This window comes from Hemiscyllium ocellatum, chromosome 14, assembly GCF_020745735.1.
Source record: "Hemiscyllium ocellatum isolate sHemOce1 chromosome 14, sHemOce1.pat.X.cur, whole genome shotgun sequence".
Taxonomy (NCBI): domain Eukaryota; kingdom Metazoa; phylum Chordata; class Chondrichthyes; order Orectolobiformes; family Hemiscylliidae; genus Hemiscyllium; species Hemiscyllium ocellatum.
This window is the reverse complement of record NC_083414.1, coordinates 9,233,938-9,258,246: the sequence shown is the minus strand read 5'-3', so window position 1 is coordinate 9,258,246 and position 24,309 is coordinate 9,233,938. Positions and strand designations below refer to the sequence as shown.

General features: G+C 44.9%; 1 protein-coding gene across 1 annotated transcript in view; it reads left to right on the top strand.

Moving 5' to 3' along the window:
* Positions 1-24,309, top strand: part of col7a1 (collagen, type VII, alpha 1) — a 363,650-nt gene that overhangs the window by 172,604 nt on the left and 166,737 nt on the right. Inside the window, exons 50-58 of the mRNA XM_060835829.1 lie at positions 6,566-6,598; positions 6,744-6,815; positions 8,939-8,998; positions 13,527-13,562; positions 13,664-13,744; positions 14,431-14,466; positions 14,571-14,615; positions 19,494-19,565; positions 19,697-19,741. Of these exons, the coding sequence (XP_060691812.1) occupies positions 6,566-6,598; positions 6,744-6,815; positions 8,939-8,998; positions 13,527-13,562; positions 13,664-13,744; positions 14,431-14,466; positions 14,571-14,615; positions 19,494-19,565; positions 19,697-19,741 (480 nt within the window). The remainder of the gene's footprint in view (positions 1-6,565; positions 6,599-6,743; positions 6,816-8,938; positions 8,999-13,526; positions 13,563-13,663; positions 13,745-14,430; positions 14,467-14,570; positions 14,616-19,493; positions 19,566-19,696; positions 19,742-24,309) is intronic.

Genomic DNA, 24,309 nt, shown 5'->3' with positions numbered 1-24,309 from the left:
ACTTGGGAATAGAACATAGAACAGGGCAGCACTGGAATAGGCCCTTCGGCCCACCATGCTGTGCTGACCATGGTGCTATTCTAAACTAATTCCACCTGCCTGCACATGGTCCATATCCCTCTATTCCCTGCCTGTTCACATGTCTGTCTAAATGCCTCTTAAACATTGCTATCAAATTAAATTCCAAATTTTTATTGAATTCAAATTTCACCCCCTGTCAAGCCAGAATTTGAAGCCACATCTCCAGAACGTTCACTTGAGGTTCTGGATGATTAGTCCAGCGACATGATCGCTCCGCCAACACCCCACCAGAATAGCTGAAAAAAAAGAGCGGCGCATAGAAACACTTCACCTTGCACTCATCAGGACACCATCACAAGAAAGCCAAATTTCCAAGGGGACAGCAATTTGTACCACATAAGGAAAGGGTTGGTTGGCACGGTCTCTCAGACTAGTCATGGCACTGCTGCAAAGATTGCCTCTGGGAAACTTTGTCCTCCAAGTCTTTGTTTAATTCAAAAAAGTTTAAATGTCTGCTCAGGTGTAGCTGAAGAATAGTGGTCCAGTTTTCATGTGTGAAAAACTACAATCCCTGATTTCTAACAGCTTTCCATTAGAAATTGATCCAGTGATGTCTTTTAACTTACTCAAGGGATGCAAGTATTACAGGCTAGGCCAACATTTATTGTCTTTAGTAAGTTTTGAGAAGATTTGTAGCTCAGGTTGTAGCTCTGAATATAGGTTTGTTCAGTGAGCTGGAAGGTTTGTTTTCGACGTTTCATCACCATACTAGGTAGCATCATCAGTGAGCCTCTGAATGAAGCATTGGTGGTGTAGCCCGCTTTCTATTTGTGTGTTTGGGTTTCCTTGGGTTGCTGGTGTCATTTCTTGTGGTGACAGCATTTCTTATGGTGATGTCATTTCCTGTTCATTTTCTCAGGGGGTGGTAAATGTGATCCAAGTCAATGTGTTTGTCATAGAGTTCTGGTTGGAATGCCATGCTTCTCGGAATTCTCGTGCGTGTCTCTGTTTGGCTTGTCCTAGGATGGATGTGTTGTTCCAGTCGAAGTAGTGTCCTTCCTCATCTGTATGTAAGGATATTAGTGAGAGTGGGTCATGTCTCTCTCTAATTGCCCTTGACAAGTGATACATGTTGACCCCTGTTTGAAGTTTGAAGAGAATCTAACTCGATTTCAGCTGGATCTAATGTGATTCCTTTTTCTGAAAAATTGTGTGATGATTCTGTTTGTACAAGTTGATAAGAATTACTAGTTTCTTGGCCATGTTGTCGGTTGATCATTGCAAACCACCGTGTTATTCACCAAGTATAGACCAGTCACATCCAAAGAATACTTTCCAAACTGACACACTCTTCACATCACTACTTCCCATTCAGAGCCCTCTCCTCTTCCCATCTCTCTCATTCTCCAAGCTCAACATCAAAATTATGTAGGTGAATAGCCAAGAAATTTTCCCCAGAGTAGGGAAGTGCAAAACTAGAAGGAATACATTTAGGGTGCGAGGGAAAAGATTTGAAAGGGACCTAAGGGGCAACGTTTTCACACAGAGGGTGGTGCGTGTATGGAATGAGCTGCCAGATGAAGTGATGGAGGCTGGTACAATTACACCATTTTAAAGGCATCTGGATGCTTGAATAGGAAGGGTTTAGAGGAATGTGGGCCAAGTGTTGGCAAATGGGACAAGATCAGTCTTAGATACCTGGTCAGCATGGACAAGTTGGAATGAAGGGTCTATTTCCATGCTATACATCTCTATGACTATGACTCTGTATTATATGAACAAGTGACCATGAAATTTACGCCCAGTTCAACTGGATCTAATTTGAATTATTTAAAAATAGAATTGTGTGTGATTGTGATTGTATAATGGTTATGATTGCTGGGTCCTGGTGTACTCCATACTTGACCTCAATCTCGCCAATCTGCCAACTGCAGATACATCTGTACAAGATTGTATTGATAAGAGTGACCACCGCATGGTCCTTGTGGAGACCAAGTCCTACCTTCTTGTTGAAGATACGCTCCCTTTGTTGTATCGTCGTGTTAAATGGGACAGACTTTGAACAAATCTAGTAACTCCTCACTGGGCATCCATGAGGTGCTGTGGGCTGTCAACAGCAGCAGAATTGTACTCCAGCATAATCTGTAACCTCATAGCCTGGCATATCCCCCAGCATTCAATTATTACCATCAAACCAGGGGATCAATTCTGGTTCAGTGGAGAGTGGGCATGCCAGGAGCAGCACCAGGCAGACCTGAAGATAAGATGACAACCTGGTGAAGCCATCAAACAGGACTACTTGCATGTCAAACAGTTAAGTGAACCCTCAACCAACGGATCAGATCGAAGCTCTGCAGTCCTGTCACATCCAGTCACGAATGGTGGTGGGAGATGCCAGAGGATGCGGTGGAGGCTGGTACAATTGCAACATTTAAGGGGCATTTGGATGGGTATATGAATAGGAAGGGTTTGGAGGGATATGGGCCAGGTGCTGGCAGGTGGGAGTAGATTGGGTTGGGATATCTGGTCGGCATGGACAGGTTGGACCAAAGGGTCAGTTTCCATGCTGTACACCTCTATGACTGTATGACTCTATGACTCACTGGTGAAGGTGGCATCTACAAGACACGAAGTCAGGAGTGTGATGGAATATTCCCCACTTGCCTGGATGGGTGCAGCTCCAACAACACTCAAGAAGCTCAACACCATCCAGGACAAAGCAACCCACTTGATTGGCATTCACATCCACAAACAACGAGATGCACTGCAGACGTTCATCAAAGATCCTCAGACAGTACCTACCAAGGTCACGACCACTTCCATCTAAAAGGACAAGGGCAGCAGAACATCACCACCTTCAAGTTCCTCTCCAACTCACTCACCATCCTGACTTGGAAATGTATCACCATTCCTTCACTGTCTTTGTGTTGATGCCCTGGAACTCCCTCCCTTGGCTGGACTGCCATGGTTCAAGAAGACATCATCAACTTCCCAAAGGGGCAATGAGGGTTGCTCAATAAATGGTTCGGCCCAGCCAGCTACACCCACATTCCATGAATGCGTAAAGAAAATTGGTCATTGCACTGACGCTTATAGTGATATTTTCCTGATATTATACATGAGACCTGAAATGTAATGCACGCTTTCTACCTCTGACCCATTACACCCACAGTGTTGCTGAGCATTGATAGCTTATCCCCCAATGCACTGAGATTTAGAAATTTTCATGTCCCTATCACTCCATCCTTCTTGGACAAATGGCTTCTACAGTGTAGCCTTTCTGTGCACCCATCTGTTTTGTCCCAACGTCTGGAACTCTCTCTGAAACGTTTGCTGTATTCACTTAGAATCTTCGAATCCCAATAAGGGTGGAAACAGGCTATTCAACCCAATGAGTCCACACTGATCCTCTGAAGATCATCCTACCCAGACCCACACCCCCAGCATAATCTGTAATCCCACATTTCCTATGGCTAACCCACATTGCCTGCACATCCCTGGACACAATGGATAATTTAGCACAGCCAGTCCACCTAACCTACACATCTTTGGCGATGCCGGTGTTGGACTGGTGTGTACAAAGTTAAAAATCACACAACACCAGGTTATAGTCCAACAGGCTTAATTGGAAGCACACTAGCTTTCAGAGCGACGCTCAGGTGATAGTGGAGGGCTCGATTGTAACAGAATTCATAGCAAAAATTTGCAGTGTGATGTAACTGAAATTATACATTGAAAAACTGATTGTCTCTTAAGCCTTTCATCTGTTAAAATACAGTGATAGTTTCACTTCTTTCATGTGTAAATCATAAAACTTTTTTTTAAAGTTGCATTCTCGGGTTAGCTGTTAACAATGTGATAGCTAGACAATATGTTGAAGGTGTTAGCCCCCTGTGTTCTCTGTCTATGATCTGATGTTTAGATTGATTCTAATCTAAAAAGTGAGATAACGGAGTTTTACATAAATTCATGCAGTTTTTGAGCTCAGAGTTCTACATGAATGTATGCAGATTTTGAGCAAAGTGCAATGTAACTCTGCAAGTACAAATTCACCCCACACAATATATGTGTGCATGTGGGTCTTTGTGTGTGTGTGTGTGTGTGTGTCTGTCTGTCTGTCTGTCTGTCTGTCTGGGGTGGGGATTGTGGGTGTGAGAAAGTGTGTGTGTGAGTGTGTAGTGAGTGCAGAGTGTCTTAAGTCTGTGAGGGGGTGCATTAGGGAGTGTGTGTATCTATAAGGGGGTATGTGGGTGTCTGTGTGTACCTGTGTCTGTGTGTATGTGAGAGTGTGTGTGTGTAGGAATATCTGTGTGTGTGTGTATAGTGAAATGGTGGTCACCTGTAATGTAACATGAACCCAAGGTCCCGGTTGAGGCCCTCCCTATGGATACCGAACTTAGTTATCAGCCTCTGCTCGGCCACTTTCCTCTGCTGCCTGTCCCGAAGTCCACCTTGGAGGATGGTCACCTAAAGGTCTGAGGCTGAATGTCCTGGACCACTGGAGTATTCCCCAACTGGGAGGGAACCCTCCTGTCTGTTGATTGTTGTGCGGTGCCCATTCATCCATTGTCGTGGCCTTTGCTCAGTTTCCCCAATGTACCATGCCTCCGGGCATCCTTGCCTGCAATGTATAAGATAGACAACGTTGGCTGAGTCACATGAGTATCTGCCATATACAAGGTGGGAGGTGTTCCCACGCGTAATGGTGGTATCTATGTCCACACTCTGACACGTCTTGCAGTGTCCACCGGGCAGTTTGCTACGAACAATGATCTGTTTGAGGTTTGGCAGTTGTTTAAAGGCAAGTAGTGGAGGTGTGGGGAAGGTCTTGGTGAGGTGCTCATCCTCATTGATAATGTTTTGCAGGTCACGAAGAACATGGCATAATTTTTCTTCACGCTGATAGCTAAGTTTGGTACCCATAGGGAGGGCCTCAACCGGGACCTTGGGTTCATGTCACGTTACAGGTGATCACCATTTCACTACACACACACACGCACACACTTTCTCTCACCCACAACCCCACCCCAGACAGACACACACACACAAAGACCCATATGCACACATATATTTTGTGTGGTGAATTTGTACTTGCAGAGTTACATTGCACTTTGCTCAAAAACTGCATACATTCATGTAGAACTCTGAGCTCAAAAACTGCATGAATTTATGTAAAACTCCGTTATCTCACTTTTTAAGATTAGAATCAATCTAAACATCAGATCAGAGACAGAGAACACAGGGGGCTAACACCTTCAAAGGGCTTTTGCCCGAAACGTCGATTTCATTGCTCGTTGGATGCTGCCTAAACTGCTGTGCTCTTTCAGCACCACTGATCCAGAACCTTCAACATATTGTCTAGCTATCACCATTGTTAACAGCTAACCTGAGAATGCAACTTTAAAAAAAAGGTTTTGTGATTTACACATGAAAGAAGTGAAACTATCACTGTATACAAACAGATGACAAGCTTAACAGACAATCAGTTTTTCAATGCATAATTTCAGTTACATTACACTGCAAATTTCTGCTATAAATTCTGTGTTACAATCGAGCCCTCCACTATCACCTGATGAAGGAGCGTCGCTCCGAAAGCTAGTGTGCTTCCAATTAAAACTGTTGGACTATAACCTGGTGTTGTGTGATTTTTAACTTTGTACACATCTTTGGATTGTGGGAGGAACCTGGAGGAACTCATACAGACACTGGGAGAACGTGCAAACTCCAAATAGACATTATACCCCGGGTGACTGTGTGTGTGGACTTTGGGCATTCTCCCCAGTGCCTGTGGGTTTCCTCCAGGTTCTCCGGTTTCCTCCCACAGTCCAAAGACTTTTCTGCCGAATGTTTCAGAAACCTTCTCAAAGGCATTTAATCTCATTGATGAAGTTTTAGTTGGACTGTACTCATTGTTCCATTGCTTGATTTCTCTTAGAATCCTTACTGTGTGGAAATAGGCCATTCAGCCCAACAATTCCACACTGACCCTCTGAAGAGCATACTGCCCAGGCCCAGTCCATCCCTGTAACTCTACATTTCCCATAGCTAATGCATCTAACGTACACTGTGGGCAATTTAGAATGGCAGATCCACCTAACCTGCTCCGGTTTCCTCCCACAGTCCAAAGATGTGTAGTTCAGGTGAATTGGCAATAGTGTTATGGTGTATCAGTCAGAGGGAAATGCATCTGGGTGAGTTACTCTTCACAAAGTTGGTGTGGGCTTGATGGGCCAAAGGGGAAATCAATCTTTGGACTGTGGGGGAAACAGGAGCACCCGGAGGAAACCATGCAGACACGGGGAGAATGTGTAAGGTCCACACAGACCGTCACCTGAGGCTGGAATTGAACCTGGGTCCCTGGCACTGTGAGGCACCTGTGCTAACCACAAAGCCACCTTGCCGTTCTTCCATCACGCATTTTATTTCCTTGACTCCTATTCCTTCCCCCTCCCTCCCATGCAGGGAAAATAATTATTGGTGAAAATTGTAGCCAAATGTTGCATTCTTAATTTCTAATCATTCCAATTCTCTTGTTGGACTACAGATCACTGGCCCACCAGGAAGCAAAGGTGACCGGGTAAGTGCACTCTGTCCTTTCTACATCTGGTCTTCTCTGGCATCTTGTGTCATCTGCTGTATTAAACCACAATCCCTCATTTTGTTGGGAATCATTTTGTTGAACGCTGTACTTCATGCCAAGTATATTTTGATCTTTACTCCAGGGTGAGCGTGGACCACCAGGAATCCCAGGGGAGAAGGGAGCAAAGGGCAATCCAGCAGAGAAAGGCAATAAGGTGAGGCAGAAATGACAGGAGAGTGGATCCTCTCTGCATTTTAAACTGAGTGCCGATGAAGAAGGTTGTGGTTTGCTAATCACTGCTTATTTCGAGCAAGTTTTGAGAAGATTTGTAGCTCAGGTTGAGATCCTGAATGTAGATCTTCTCACTGAGCTGGAAGGTACTCTTATAAGGTGCTGCTTATTTCTCTAGTTCTACACTGCAGTAATCTTCATTATAGAGTCTTCTGTTTTGGAAAACTGTCCAAAAGCTCAATAGGACTGGTTGCTCAAAGTGTAGAGACTGGAGAGCCTAAATCCTTGCTACAAGGAATTGTTGTTGGGTGGTTTTTAAAATTCATTCATTGGCCATGCCAGCATTTATTGCCCAGAGGGTAATTCAGACTCAGCCACATGGCTGTGGGTCTGGAGTCACATGTAAGCCAGACCAGGTAAGGCAAGGATAGCAGTTTCCTTTCCTAAAGAACACGGGTGAATGAGATCGGTTTTTCCAACAAGTATCAATAGTTTCATGATCATCATCATCATAGCAGGATTTGAACCCCACTCCCCAGAACATTACCTGGGTGACATAGTGGTTCAGTGGTTATCACTGCTGCCTCACATCGCCAGGCACTTGGGTTTGATTCCACCCTCAGGCGGTGGTCTATGTTGTGTTTGCACATTCTCTCCATGTCTGTGTGGGTTTCCTCCCACAATTCAAAGATGTGCAGCCCAGGTGGATTGGCCATGCTAAATTACCCACAATGTCCAGGGATGTGCAGGTTAGGTGGATTAGCTACTGAAAATGCAAGGTTTCAGGGGTGGGTCTGGGTGGGATGCTCTTTGGAGGGTTGGTGTGGACTCAATGGGCTGAATAGTCTGCTTCCACACTGTGGGAATTGCATTCTATGAATCTGGATTAATAGTCTAGTGATACTAACACTAGGCCATTGCCTGTCATGCGTGGCCATTACTGTGGGTCACCCACTCAGTATGAACGAGACACACATTGCCAGTTGCTTGCATGGAGTAGTTCAGGTTTTCTTCAGTCGTACTTTGTATCAAGTTGCTTAAGTAGACATGGCGGATTCAGACAGTATGAGCTGTGAGTGGACATTTCCATGCTAATTTCTGGATTAGTGGTGCTGGAAAAGCACAGCAGTTCAGGCAGCATCCGAGGAGCAGTAAAATCGATGTTTCGGGCAAAAGCCCTTCATGCTAATTCCCTACTCCTCGTGCTGGTGGTTCTTGATGTTTTGAGTTCTCTAATATCTGAAGCTCCCTATTTTTCAATCCAAGAATTTGGCTTTAAATTATTCAAAGATTGCACCAGGAAACAAATATTATGTAATATCTGAGGTCCAAAATGTTGGATTTCCTGCTGTCAGTGTTATCTCAGTCCATGGAATCAAGGAAAGCTAGAACAGTAAATGTGAGGAATATTGGATCAGCCATGATCCTATTGAATGACATGGACGTGCTGGTGTTGGCCTGGGAGGGACAAAGTCAGAAGTCACGTGACACCAGGTTATGGTCCAACTGGTTTATTTGAAATCACGAGCTTTTGGAGCACTGCCCCTTCATCAGGTGCTAAAGGATTGTGATTTCAAATAAACCTGTTGGACTATAACCTGGAATCGTATGACTTCTGACCTGATCCTGTTGAATGGCACAGCAGACTTGAGGGGCTGAATGGCCTACTCCTGTTCCTTTTTCTGATGTTTTTATGGTTTTAAGAGATCCATTCAATGTGAAGACAGTTTTGATGGTCTCCAGGGGACCAGTGACAGTGAAGGAACAGCGATATATTTCCAAGTCAGGATGATGAGTGGCTTGGAGGGGAACTTGCAGGGGGTGGTGTTCCCATGTATCTGCTGCCCTTGTCCTCCTAGATGGAAGTGGCTGTGGGTTTGAAAGGTGCTTTGCTGTGGTCTGGTCTACATGAGAGTCCAAACCCAATGTGGTTGAGTCTTAGCTGCCTCAATAATGGCTGAGCAAGCCACGTCAGGGCAATTAGGGATAAAAACCAAATGCTGACCTTGCACAGATATCCAAATTGCATTAAGAAAATACAACTGGGGACAACAGTTTCTTATTTTTGCCGGGAATATTTCACAGTTTTTACACTTTGTTTGACAGGGTGAGACTGGATATGGTATCCCAGGGCAACCAGGGCCCAAAGGCGATCCAGGTGAAAGGGTGAGTTTTAATCTTCCCTTTTAAAAATAAGTCACCATGGAATTGTACAGCAATGAATGAGTTCTTTCTGCCCATCTGCCTGTGCTAGCTCTTTGAAGAACCTGTAGAAGACATTGGTTTGACTACTCCTTCCTATCGGAAAGATGTTATGAAACGTGAAAGAGTTCCGAAAAGATTTACAAGGATGTTGCCAGGGTTGGAGGTATTGAGCTATAGGGAGAGGCTGAATAGGCTGGGGCTGTTTTCCCTGGAGCGTCAGAGGCTGAGGGGTGGCCTCTATAGGGGTTTATAAAATCATGAGGGGCATGAATAGGATAAACAGGCAAGGTCTTTTCCCTGGAGTCAGGGTGTCCAGAACTAGAGAGTATAGGTTTAGGGTGAGAGGGGAAAGATATAAAAGGGACCTAAGGGGTAACTTTTTCATGCAGAGGGTGGTTGTGTATGGAATGAGCTGTCAGAGGAAGTGGTGGAGGCTGGTACATTTGCAACATTTAAAAGGCATCTGGATGGGTATATGAATAAGAAGGGTTTAGAGGGATATGGGCCAGGTGCTGGCAAATGGGACTAGATTAGTTTAGGATATCTGATCGGCATTGATGAGTTAGACCAAAGGGTCTATTTCCATGCTGTACAGCTCTATGACTCTAAGTTAGGTAAAGAAGGGTGAACAGTGTCCCCACTATTATACCATGCCTTATATCAGCCTTTTCTTGTTAACAGATGTAACAAAATAAAATATACAAATTGCCTTTTATTGAAAGAGTTGGACTGATGTTTCCATGCTGGACAACTCTATAACTCTGAGGATCTGTAACCATTTGTGTAATCCTCCTTCTAATTTTATTTACCAATTTTTTTTTTAAACCAAGTTCTCTTCCAATTTCTTGTTGAAGATTGAATTTCCTTTCCCTACCCATTAAGGCAGTCGATTAAAAATCACAGCAACATACTGAGGAAAGCAATTCTCCTCTTGTTTCAACCTGTGTCCTTCCCGTTACTAACATTCCTGCTCCAGGAATCTGTTTCTAATTCTCCAGTTTCATCAAGACCCTTCATCATTTGAACACATTGATGAGATTTTGAACATCTCGATTAAATGCACTTCAATCCCACCCTTATTGAACTTCCTTCTCGGCTTTAGAATCCCGATGTTGGGCCCAAAAAGCAGGCCTCAAGCTCACATTGTTTGCTGGAATAGTTCGGTGCTGGTTTTGACTAGATTCTAGATCCCTATGACACTCACCAGCAAACGGATCCATTGACAAACTAAAACAAAAAAGGCTGGAGGTGACAGCACATCAGGCAGCATCCATGGAGAGAGAGAGCAAACTAACGCTTCGAGTTCAGATGACTCTTCATCAGAGCTGACGTGAAGTGTGGAGGGGGCAGCATTTATGCAGTAGTGGGAGAGGGATGGAGTGTTGATAGTTCAGATTAAGTGATTAGAACGACAAATCTACTGGAGGCAGTTTTTTGGTGGGCACCTCTCCTCGTTATCACTGCCTGATATTAGTGTTAGAAATCAGTTGAGACATGATAGGCCATGTAATGGGAATATTTTAAAATATGGAAGCAAGGGACAGAGCAAGCTTCTCTAGTAAGGGGCAAAAGTAGTGTGATAATGTCTGCAAAAATCAATAGTGCTGTGAATCACAGTGGGTCAGTCAGTATCCATGAGGGGAAAGTAAGTGAACAGTTTGAGTCGAGATGACTATTCACTTCAGCTCTGATAAAGAGTGTTCTTGACTCGAAGTGTTAGCCTGCTGTCTCTCCATGGAAACTGCCTGAGCTGCTGTGATCTCCAGCATTTGTTGTTTCCGATAATTTGACATAGATTTGGAACTGAGGGCAGAAACAAACTTTTCATGTGAAGAATTGAGAGGGTGTGAGGTTTATCTCTAGGGTTATTTTGGAGGCAGAAACTTGTGGCAACATTGAACATTTGATTTTAAACGAAGATGGAGTGTTTGAAGGGCTGAGGAAAATGTGATGAGAAATTCTGATTCAAACCTGTTGTGGAACAGATCAAACCCCTTCAAAATATTCAGAAGACAATCTGGACCTTTAGTTTTTCGTATTTTAAAGATAAATATAATGTGTTGTGTTCCACTTACAATTCAGTTGGTCAAACTACAGGATTTGAAACAAAACACACTTTATTCATCCACTGTAGTTAAAATACAACAAATGATAGAAGGAATTGGAACAACAACTCTATTAGAAAACCTAACGGAATAATAGATACAGTAATTATTACTGATTAACTGTTCTAGATTAGATTCCCTACAGTGTGGAAACAGGCCCTTCGGCCCAGCAAGTCCACACACTGCCCCTCCAAAGAGTACCCCACCCAACTCCATTCCCCTACCCTGTCTTTACTCCTGACTAATGCACCTAACACCATAGGCAATTTAGCATGGCCAATTCACCTGACCTGCACATCTTTGGATTGTGGGAGGAAACCGGAGGAAACCCACACAGACATAGGGAGAATGTGCACACTCTACAAAGACAGTCGCCTGAGGGAGGGATTGAACCTGGGTCCTTAGTGCTGTGAGGCAGCAGTGCTAACCACTGAGCTACTGTGCCGCCCAATATAGTAACATCCCATAAACACACCCTTTGCAAAAGACAAATTCATGAAAACAGATTATCTCGCTGACAACTTCAGCAGCAGGAAGCGAACCCCCAGCGTTTGGCTGTAACTGAGGGAGTTTTAAAAATGGCTTCTAAGTCTTCGAGATCCCAACATCAACTGCTGAGAGATAAACTAAAGATCCCTGCTTTTGTGGGAGCTTGACCACACCCATTCAGGCTGCTTCTATTGTTCCAATTTTAAAAAGGAACACCCAAGCCTTCACATTGATCTTCTCATAGACTGCTTGGAATCTTTTCCCCAATCTCTCACTGAAAGAAACCAGGACAAAACACACCTCTAAAAGTCAAAAACCATTGTTCTATTTAACTGTCCCTTCACTGTGCAAATTGCATCCCCTAAAGGCATGTCTCCTTTAAAATCGCAGCTGAATATGCACATCTTAAAGTGACCATTTGATCGCTGGGCTTTTTAAAAATTTATGCCTGTGGTATGTGGGCATCGTGGGCATTTATTGCCCATCCCTAATTGCCCTTAAGGTGCTGATAACTGCCTGCTTGAACCACAAGGCCATAAGACATAGCAGCAGAAATTAGGCCATTCAGCCCATTGAGTCTGCTGTGCCATTCAATCATGGCTGATCAGTTTTTCAATCCCATTTTCCCGCTTTCTTTCTATAACCTTTTATTCTCTTGGCAATTAAGAACCTGTCTATCTCTGTTTGAAATATACTCAGTGACCTGGCCTTCACAGCCTTCTGTGACAGTGAATTCCATAGACTCACCACTCTCTGGCTAAATAAGTTTCTCCTTATCTCCGTTCTATCCCCTTTACCCTAAGGCTATACCCTCGGGCCCTAGTCTCTCCTACTCATGGAACCATCTTCCCAACGTCGACTTTGTCCAGGCCTCTCAGTTTTCTGTAACTTTCAATTAGATCTCCCTCATCCTTCAAGACTCCTTCAGGTATAGACCCAGAGTCCATGTGATGTTAGCACGCCCCACAATACTGTTAGGGAAGGGAATTCCAGGATTTTGACTCAGTGACTGATGGAATGCGATGTATTTCCAAGTCAGGATGGTGAGTCACTTGGAGGGGAACTTGCAGAGGGTGGTGTTCCCATCTATCTGTTGCCCCTGTCCTTCTAGATGGAAGTGGTCGTGGGTTTGGAAGATGCTCTGGGAAGAGGCTGGATGAGATGCTGCAGTGCATCTTGTAGATGGAATGCACTGAGTCACTGGTGAAGGGAGTGGTCACGGGTTCGGAAGGTACCGTCAGAGCGGTTTTGTTGGGTTGTGAGTGCAACATAGGAACAGGAGTAGTCCATTCAGCCCCTCTAGCCTTCTCCTCAATGAGACCATGGCAGGATCTGTAGCCTAACTCCAGATACTTCCCATATCCCTTAATACTTTTGCTTAACAAAACTTTTTCTCTCTGAGTTAAAATTAACAACTGGTCCAGCTTCAATTGCCATTTGTGGATGAGACTCTGAAACCTCTTCCCCCCTTGTGTGTTGAAGTGCTTCCTATTACCTCTCCTGAACGGTCTGGCCCTAATTCCCAGACTATGCTCCTAGGTTTAGAATCACCAACCAGTTGAAATAGTTTATCTTTATCCATCCTGTCTTTTCCTGTTACTATCTTGAAGACTTTGATCAGATCACTCCTTAATCTTCTAAATTCTCAAGAAAACAGGCCTAATTTGAATAATCTCTCCTCATAACTTACCGTGTCGATGGTCCTAACTTGTGGCACATTCCCAATCCTTGTTGCTTTAAGGGAAGATTGATTAAACGTATACGCTCATGTGGTGAAGAAACACATCATGAAACAGATGGGCCGAACGGCCTGTTTCCATGATGTTTGTCAGCCACCAACAGAGCACGGTCTACAGTTGGAGCTGCAACACTAACCTTTCTGCATCTCGTTTTAGGGGAATATTGGACTTTCTGGGAGACCGGGAGAAAAGGTAAGGAGTACTCCATGGCAACAGGAGCAACACCGGGTACAAATTTATTCCATTTCCTTTTGAAATGGGAAGATGGAGACTAATGCCGATTTCTGTTACAGGGAGATCGAGGAGCAAGCGGAGAGAAAGGGGAGCCGGGTAGAATGGGATTGCCTGGACCAAGTGGACCCCGCGGGAAAGAGGTGAAGGCCCCCAATTGTGCTCCCACAAAATGTCAGTGAGGAAGTAGGCCATTTAGCCCATCGAGTCCGCTTCACCATCTGGTCAGATCATTACTGATCAGATAACCCTCACCTCCACTATCCTGCCTTTTCCCCATAACCCTTGATTCACTCTCCAGGAATCTTGGTCCATTTAGTTTGGGACAAAATCCTTGTCACCACTGATCTCTTTTTGATTACGTTCTCTCTGTTGAGGAGATAACGGTGGCTAGCTTCTTTCTGATTCTGCTTTATTTGTGGTGCAGAGAAGTAATAATTAATATGTTATTTTACTGGGCTACAAACTCAGACAGTGACTGGAGTTTTACAGATTGGCAGTGACTCTCCCCTCTGACCCTCAATGCTTGAGCAAATAGACCGCCTCCCTGTGGCCAGAAATCATTGACCTCATGCATTCGGACAATTAACTGGCTCAGGATGATACTTGAGCCCCCGTAGCTGTCCCTGAAGTGGTCTTGCCCTACCCAGGGCAGTTTAGGAGGGGCACCCGCTCTTGATTTTTGCCAGTGATGCCCACCTGACATGAACAAATTGAAGACGCAGAGGTGTGTGAGTGCTGTGGACTGAGCCAGCCTTCAGGACAACTCCTTATGAGTTCACAGGTCAAAAAAAAAACCCTAACCTTTTTTCTCTCATTTCTTTCCCAGGGTGAAAAGGGGAACAAAGGCGATGAAGGGAAACCGGTAACTTCACTTTTAAATTGACATTTCCCTCGAGATTTCAATTGCTTGCTTTTTTTTATTTCAGTCGCAAAATGACTAATGGCTGGCTTGCTTTGTTGTTCCAGGGAGAGACGGGATTACCAGGGCGTACTGGGGAGAGAGGACTTCGAGTAAGATCCATAGAACATTCTCTAGTTGTGTGTATGGCAGCTTTAACTCCAAGATCCCATCGGGTCGGTGTGCACCTTTTGGGCCGAATGGCCTGTTTCCACACAGTAGGGATTCTGTGATGATTCTATGAACATCCTAAAGACCTATATTCTTTGTAAATTTACTTTACTCTTGGATGTGGATGTCACTGACAAAGTCAATATTCCAATGGCCCTTGAATTGAGTGACTTGCTTCATCTTTTCAGAGGGCAGTTAAGAATCAACCACATAACAGGTAGGAGAAGATGTAGACCATTCAGCCCATCATGTCAGCTCCGCCATTCGGTCAGATCGTGGCTGGCCTGATAATCTTCAATTCCGCTTCCCTGTTGTTCCCCCATCACCTTCAATTCACTTACTGACTAAAAATCTAACTCTCTCAGCCTTGAATATACTTAACGACCCAGCCTTAACAGCCCTGGGTGGCACAGTGGCTCAGTGGTTAGTGCTGCTGCCTCACAGGACCTGGGTTCAATTCCATCCTTGGGCTGCGTGAAGTTTGTTAAAAAGTACACCACACCAGGTTATAGTCTAACAGGTTTCCTTGGAAGCACTAGCTTTCGGAACACTGCTCCTTCATTCAGTTTCAAAGCTAGTGCTTCCAAATAAATTTGTTGGACTATAACCTGGTGTTGTATACTACTTAACTTTGTCCACCCAGTCCAACACTGTGTGGAGTTTTCACATTCGCCCCATTTCTGCATGGGGTTTCCTCCAGGTGCTCCGGTTTCCTCCCACAGCCCAAAGCTGTGCAGGTTATGGACAATAGACAATAGGTGCAGGAGTAGGCCATTCAGCCCCTCGAGCCTGCACCGCCATTCAATATGATCATGGCTGATCATTCCTAATTAGTATCCTCTTCCTGCCTTATCTTCATAACCCTTGATTCCACTATCTTTGAGAGCTCTATCCAACTCTTTCTTAAATGGATCCAGAGAGTGGATTGGCCATGGGAAATTGCCTGCAGTGTGCAGGCTTGGTTGGGGGGTTAGCCATGAAAGATGTGAGGTCATGGGATTGGGTCTGGGTGGGATACTCTTTGGAGAGTCAATACAGACCTGATGGGCTGAATGGCCTTTTTTCTGCGCTACAGGGATTCCAAATAATTCACTGTCTCTGAGAGAAGAAATTCCTCTCCATCCCTGCCTTAACTGGACAGCCCTTTACTCCGAGATGATATCCTCTGATCCTCGACTCTCCTACAAGGGGAATCAACCTCTCTACATCTTACCCTGTCAAGCCCCCCCGAAGAATCTTGCTGTGGGTGTGGGGTCCACATGGATGTCAAGTTTCCTTTCCTGAAATACTTTAGTGAACCTCATATGAGTCATAGTCTCATAACTTGATTTGAATTTGAGATTAAATTAAATTTAAATGATCCAGCTGCCATGTTTAGATCCGATCTCCTGATAGTAGGATTAGAATTAGCTTTATTGTCACATGTACTCATATGAGGGTAGTGAAAAGTTAACAAGTTGCCACTTATGGTGCCATCTTAGGTACAGATTCTTAGGGAACAAGAAATTCAGAAAAATAAAGAAATAAAAAAGTTCAGAATAAGTAACTTCATTCATTCGGCCTCTGGACAAGGGAGACATTCAGAACATGGTCTGTATTACAGAAGAGATTCATTACTGTGTCAGTCAATGGTGAAGACCCTTACACAATGTTTTGCAGCATAAAATATCCGATTTTTAATGTGGCCCGTGCCTAGAAATCAGTGAAAACTGAGGAGGACTTGGAGAAAATTGTTCCGCGGTATGATACTTGTGGAAGGCTTTTCTGATGCAGGAGATTGCAAATCACAGAATTGTTATGGGCATAGAAGGAGGCCACTTGGCCCATTGCACTGTCCCTTCAAATGAGTGTCATTACCTCGTGCCAATCTTCTGTCTTTGCACACTGTTTCGATCTAAAAGATCCAGTGCCCCTCTTGAACGCCTCAGTCAAACATGCCTCCACCACATTTCCAGGCAGCGCATTCCATCCTCCCAACTATTTCCTGGGTGAAAATGTTATCCTCGCATCGCCCAAGTTTGTTACGCGTGTCACTTTAAATCAAAAGGAATCTTTAAACTCTTTTTGAACAGGAGCGCAGCTTCTCCCATCAAAGTGATCCAGCCCAATCGATCAGATCTCCTTCATCCTCCTCCTCTCCCTGGAAGGCAGTCAAAAGATTGCATCCCTGTCTCTGAGTTGAAAGTTCTCGGTTCAAGACCCCCTCCAGGACTGGATGTCCCAGAACATTGTGCCTCAGAACAGGGCCAAAGGGTTTGGGTACTAAACTGCAAATCTTTCCAATGTATTCTGACAGCAGCTGAGAAGAATGGGAGAGAATGTTGACCCTCTGATGTGAACTCACGGATCACATGGTTGTATCCAAGATGTCAGCTCACCATGACTTCTACTGGGACTTTGAGAGGGTCTCTGGGCCCTGCAGTGACACCCATACATTGTGGATGAAGTATCATTGATGGTGTCAATCCTGTAAAATATCTCAAAGGAACAATAGAGAAGTGCAGCGCAGGAACAGGTCCTTCAGCCCTCCAAGCCTGTGCCGATCTTATGCCCAAACTAAACTAAAAGAACCTCCTGCCTTTATTCGATGCGTATCCCTCTATTCCCTCCCCATTCATGTAACCATCCAATTGCCTCTTAAAGGTCGTCGATGTGTCTACTTCCACCACCTCGTCTGGCAATGTGTTCAAGCTCCTACCACTCTGTGTGAAAAACATCCCTCACACATCTCCCTTCAACCTTCCCACTGTCACCTTGAACCTGTGCCCCCTTGTGATTGAAACTTCAACCCTGGGGGAAAGGCCTCTGACTATCCACCCTATCTATGCCTCTCATAATTTTGTAGACCTCTTTCAGGTCTCTTCTCAGCCGCCATCTTTCCAGTGAAAACAATTCTGATCTGTTTATCCTTTCCTCATAGCCTAGGGGCAGCATGGCTCAGTGGTTAGCACTGCTGCATCGCAGCGCCAGGGACCTGGGTTTGATTCCAGCCTTGGACAACTGTCTATGTGGAGTTTGCACATTCTCCCTGCGTCTGCGTGGGTTTCCTCCTACAATCCAAAGATGTGCAGGTTAGGGTGAATTGCCCATGCTAAATTGCCCATAGTATCAAGGGATTTGTAGGTTAAGTGCAATAGTCAAGGGTAAATATAGGATAATAGGGGAGGAGAATGGGTCTGGGTGGGTTACTCTTTGGAGGGTGAGTGTGGTTTTGTTGGGTTTTGTTTCCACACTGTTGGGATTCATCTAGCCAATGCCCTTGAGACCAGGCAACATCCTGGTGAACCGTCTCTGCACTCTCTCCAAAGCTTCCACCTCCTTCTGGTAGTGTAGTGACCAAAACAAGGATATGTGTGGGTTAGGTCAGTGGCCAGAGCTTTGTGGTTTAACCATTGTGTCATAGGCAGGTGAGGATGAGATGCAGAGAACCGTTACCATTCTGCCCCAATAACCCATACCAAATCCAAGTTTGGAAGTGGTCAGATCCACAGTCTTGGCACACTGTTCATCACTCGGGGTCAATTCAAGCCATACATTATTACATTGAGATTAGCATAGTGACCTCTCACCACCACTTCCAGGGTTGGGATCCATTGTGATATATAATATAAACAAGGAAAAGTGGATACTGAAAATCTGAAACTAGAGTAGAAAGTGTCTGACAGCATCTGTGGAGAGAGAAACAGTGTTAATTTTTCGAGTCCAGGGGAAGTCTGTGTGGATTATGAGCATTCACGTGAAATATTTTAGATCGTATTGACCATTCCAATAGATCAATTGTTTCACCATGAAGATTAGAATGCAGCATTTAAGGATGGGTCCAGGGATGAGACGCCACATTTATGGGGAAAGGTTGAGACTGTTAGAATCATAGAATCCCCATAGTGTGGAAACAGGCCATTTGGCCCAACAAGTCCACACCGACCCTCCAAAGAGTATCCCACCCAGAGCGCATCCTCTACCCTTATTAATCCACCTAAGCTAGGTTAGATGGATTTCCTTCGGGTATTCTGGTTTCCTCCCACAGTCCAAAGAGGAAACCAGAGTACCCGAAGGAAATGCACACAGGCACAGGGAGAATGTGCAAACTCCACACAGACAGTAGCCTGAGGCTGGGATGGAACCTGGGTCCCTGGCGCTGTGAGGCATCAATGCTAACTGCTGAGCGACCATGCCACCCCGTGTTGATCTTAGAGACCAGAATGCTAAGTGATTTCTGACAGAGGTTTTCAAAACCATGGTGCGACTGGACAGAGCAAATAGACATAGCTTCTGATCAAAGGATCGAGACCAAGAAGACACAAAGTTAAAGAGAAGCAAATGCATCTGGAGAATAAATGGTAGTTACACTACAAATGGTTAGGGTCTGGATTGATTGCCTGGAAATGTGGTGGAGGCAGATTCTGATTGAGGCATTCAAGAAGGGCATTTCACTAGTGTAGGCCCAACATGGGAAAGGAGAAGGTGAGGACTGCACATGCTGGAGATCAGAGTTGAGAGTGTGGTGCTGGTGAAGGGCTTATGCCTGGAACTTCGATTCTCCTGGATGGTTATTTAACCGAAGCGAATGTGCGAGGATATGGGCGGAAGACAGGTAAAGGACGCCTGGTCATGACACACATTTGAAAACGTGATAGAACGAATGGTCTCATTCCGTGCTGTAACAAATCGGTGATGTTTTTTCTTTAGGACGGTTATTTGAAGGTGGAGCTGTTATTTCCCCTCCCTTTACCCTCCAAAGTGCTTCCCATCAAAAAAAAATTCTACTTTTTCTGTGACTCAGGAAGGAGTTCTGTTTAAAAGTGTTCTCCTGTTTTCAGGGTGTCCCTGGAACGGATGGTGCCTCTGGAGTGAAGGGAGATGCTGGTGAACCAGGAAGGTCAGGAAGAGATGTGAGTCTCATCCACATCACATTGAGCTTCGTCTGGAATGGCTCTGTTTTACTTCCGGGTCAGAGTTCATGGCAACCATTTCATAAAAGCTTTAATTGATTCTTGTTTTTCTTTTAATGGTTTCTTTCTAGGGGATCAGGGGTCCTACAGGATCAAAGGGAGACCAAGGTGAAAAAGTGAGTATGTTCTGGACATTGAAGCAAATGGTTCTCGTGAGAGATACGATTACAGAATAAATATAGAGTCAAAGAGTGCAAGAGGAACTTGCCTGAGTTACAAACTGAAAATATGGGAAGTTCATATGACAGGGTTCTTCTTAATCCAATGAGGAAAAGGTACGCAAACAACTTGTGCCTTATGGGAAAGGCAGGCTAACAATGTGATGTAGGCCCCTTATGGGAAAGGCAGGCTAACAATATGGTATAGACCCCTTATGGGAAAGGCAGGCTAACAACGTGATGTTGGCCCCTTATGGGAATGAAGAAAGTGAGGACTGCACATGCTGGAGATCAGAGTTGAGAGTGTGGTGCGGGAAAAGGGCTTATACCCAAATTTTCGATTCTCCTGCTCCTTGGAGGTTGCCTGACCCACTATGAGAAAGACTGGCTAACAATGTGATGCAGGCCCCTGTTGTATAAATTTTCCTATTCCTTATTAATTAATTCTTGTACACTGGCCTTGACTAATTGACACATTTATTGATGATATCATGGGAAGAGAGCAGTGACCATTCACCACGAATGGACAGTGACCTCTTTGCCAAGCTACATGGTTTCACTGGTTATGTAGGATTACAAATGACTGATCATTAATTACAGAACAATGCATGCCTAACAACACGAGGTGGTCTAACAACGTTAGGTGGTCACACAGCACACTGTATGCAGAAGCTAGTAACAGATAAACAGAGGCGCAGTTCGCATACAGGTCCCATATAGAGAGAGAGGAACTTATCAGTGGGTGAGGGGTACAGCAGCAAGGTTGGAAAAAGAATTCGAGTAAACAACTTTAATTAGAAAGCAACTCAACTACAAAATAGTTCCCTCCGAGGACAGCGTGGTCAGGGTCCTAAAATGGTTTCCACAGCCCTTTATGGGAAAGGGAGACTAGCAATATAGTGTAGGTTCCTCATGGGAAAGGCAGGCTAACAAAGTGGTGTAGGCCCCTTATGGGAAACTGGAAAATTAGCAAGCATTTTCATTAAACTTATGCCTTTGCTATTGCGCGTCACATGGTCCCATCATGCTTTTATCTTTCTGCTTTCTTCAGTTTTGGAGCCATTCCCCCATTTCTGGGGGAATATGAAGTGTTGGTTCAGCATGTCACTTCCCTAATCCTGTCCAGTTGGCTGCACTTTGTGTTTCTTGTTTTGCAATGAAGGCAGTGGAAGCAGTCAGCAGTGCTCTTGGTAGATTTGGTCAACAGGCTTCTTTGGGAATCAGGTGGTTTTTCAGTGCCCTTGGCATACACCACAAGATGGCTGTTTGTGAACAGAGTCTAAGTCCACTCTTTGAGTGGGTGCTTTACTATGGTCAACCACACTTCATAAAAATCACAGCCCACTGATTATTTTGTGTCCTAAAGTGACGTGACACACAACTGAATGGCTTTTTCTCTCACCACCAAATCATCCGTGATACTTTTCATCTGTTATTGTATCTGTCACAAGCAAATCTCCAGTGTTGCCAATTAATTAATTTCATGCAATGTCTTGCACTGGCAATGCAGACCACCAAAGGTGAGGGAGAGAGGAAGGAAATGAAATCAAAATGAAGTCGGAAGGGGAGTTAAAGCACTTTATGGTACACACTTCTTTCCAAAGGCACCGAGAGCATTGATGGACACTGTGTGCTCCCTCTCCGAGGGCATGAATGTAATCAGAGAAGAGGGACAGCCCGCTGCCTGGACTTGTTTATAGCCAGTCTGGCCAGGCCCAGGAGCAGACCCATGAGGGGGTCCTCCCATCCTCCTACCCCTCCACGCTGGGTACCCAAAGATCAGGAGCATGGGTCATAGAGTCATAGAATCATAGAGATGTACAGGACAGAAACCGACCCTTCGGTCCAACTCACCCAAGCCGGCCAGATATCCCAACCCAATCTAGTCCCACCTGCCAGCACCCGGCCCATATCCCTCCAAACCCTTCCTATTCATATACCCATCCAAATGCCTCGTAAATGTTACAATTGTACCAGCCTCCACCACTTCCTCTGGCAGCTCATTCCATACACGTACCACCCTCTGTGTGAAAAAGTTGCCTCTTAGGTCTCTTTTATATCTTTCCCCTCTCACCCTAAACCTATGCCCTCCAGTTCTGGACTCTCCCACACCAGGGAAATGACTTTGTCTATCTACCCTATCCATGCCCCTCATGATTTTATAAGCCTCCATAAGCTCACCCCTCAGCCTCCGACGCTCCAGGGAACAGTCCCAGCCTGTTCAGCCTCTCGCTTTAGTTCAAATCCTCCAACCCTAGCAACATCCTTGTAAATGTTTTTTGAACCCTTTCAAGTTTCACAACATCTTTCCGATAGGAAGATCAGAATTGCACGCAATATTCCAACAGTGGCCTAACCAATGTCCTGTGCAGCCGCAACATGACCTCCCAACTTTTGTACTCAGTACTCTGACCAACAAACGAAAGCATACCAAACGCCTTCTTCACTATCCTATCTACCTGCGACTCCACTTCCAAGGAGCTATGAACCTGCACACTCAAGGTCTCTTTGTTCAGCAACACACCCTAGGACCTTAGCATTAAGTGTATAAGTCCTGCTAAGATTTGCTTTCCCAAAATGCAGCACCTCACATTTATCTAAATTAAACTCCATCTGCCACTTCTCAGCCCGTTGGCCCATCTGGTCCAGATCCTGTTGTAATCTGAACTAAATCTGATCTGGGGCTAAAGTGCATTGAAAAGATTTTTCAAATAACCAAAAAAAAGGGTACGACCTCCCAAAACCAACATATAGAGTCACGTAGCACAGAAACAGACCCTTCGGCCCAACTCATCCATGCCGACTAGGATTCCTAAACTGTAATGTCCGATCCACGTTCTCCACAACACCACAAAATAAACAGCTGGGCTGGGAATCCGTGAATGGTTGCAATCTGTGGTTATTAGGGGCTGATGCATGCAACTTCCTCCACCTCAGGAGCCCTCTACTGGGCATCCGCTGTACCCTGTGGTAGACCATCAAGCCAAGAGACATCTGGGTGCTGGATAAAGGAGTAAAAGTGACCCATGTTTGTACAACCAATCCTCACCCAGTTGACCCTCAATTAATACATCCATCATCTCTTCCATTGGGACTAAGGTATCCGTTCAGACACTGATCAGATGGTAGCACACCAAGGGATGGGGCCATTCTTCCTGCCTCTGATTCCCAGGTGAACTGCAGTAACAGCACAGGCAGTGTGGAGGGGGAGCGCACGGTGGGGTGGGTGGTATCTGGGCAAGGGCAATGACTTGACAGAAATATCTAAACAGTATTCTACTGTAGCTGCAAATGTGTTGCTGGTCAAAGCACAGCAGGCCAGGCAGCATCTCAGGAATAGAGAATTCGACGTTTCGAGCATAAGCCCTTCATCATGTGCACCTCCTAATGGATACTGATAGAATTACACTAGCAGAAATCTTTGAGTGATGATGAGTCAGGTCTGGTTGGGCTATCTGAGAACAAGTAAAACTAGGGAAGAGGTGACATTAACTTAGGGATAATTCAGTGAGGATGTGACTGGAGAAACAGGTCATCCGTGTTGGAATTTATGATGTCCAAATTTGAATTATAACTCCGAGTGGACATTGCACTGCTCTAGAGTTGTATCATAATATACCTAAACGGGTTGGTTAGAAATGTCCAACTTTTCACGGGCTCTTGTGGCACAGTGGTAGTGACCCTGTCTCTGAGATAGGACACCCAGATTGAAGTTCCTCCTGCTACAGAGGTGTGTCATAACATTGCTGAACAGTTTGCAGGAAAATCTTTGACTGTACTGTGTCCAGCCAGCAATTCATCCTTTGCTATTTAATATTAATACAGAGACCCAGCGGGCGTTCTGGGGACCTGGGTTTGAACCTGACAATGGGTGGAAATTCAATTCAATGAAATGTCTGGAATTGGGGGAGACAGTTGGGGATGGTTATAAAATGTTGGCCTAACCAGTGAAAACAATTATATCGGGAAGCACGTTCCCTCAATTATAGCCAATGGCAGAGCACCCACAAACATCTGGGGCAGAGAATTCCAACAGTTCCCCTTGGAATGAAGTAATTTCTCCTCATGTCAGTTCTGAGATATTGAAAATTGGTCCTATTTTGGGGGAAGGCTGGCTGACCTCATTAACGTCCCATGGCGCTCATTAGAACGTCGGGGATATAGAAGCAGGACTAGGCCCTCCAGTCCTTCACCTCTGCTCTGCATTCAGAAACACTGTGGCCAATCTGGCTGTGGTCTCAGTTCCACTTTGCTTTCTGCCCCCAGATTCTCTTGTCTCTCATAAAATCCATCTACTTCGCTCCTGAATACATTCAATGACCCAACCTCCACTAGTTTCTGAGGAAGTGAATTCCACAGACTAATGACCCTCTCAGAGGAAAGAAAAATTCTCCTAATTTCCAACTTCATAGAAATCATAGAACCCTTACAGTGTGGAAACAGACCAATAGGCCCAACAAGTCCACACCGACCCTGGAAAGAGTATCCCACCCAAACCCATTCCCCCTGCCTATTACTTTACATTA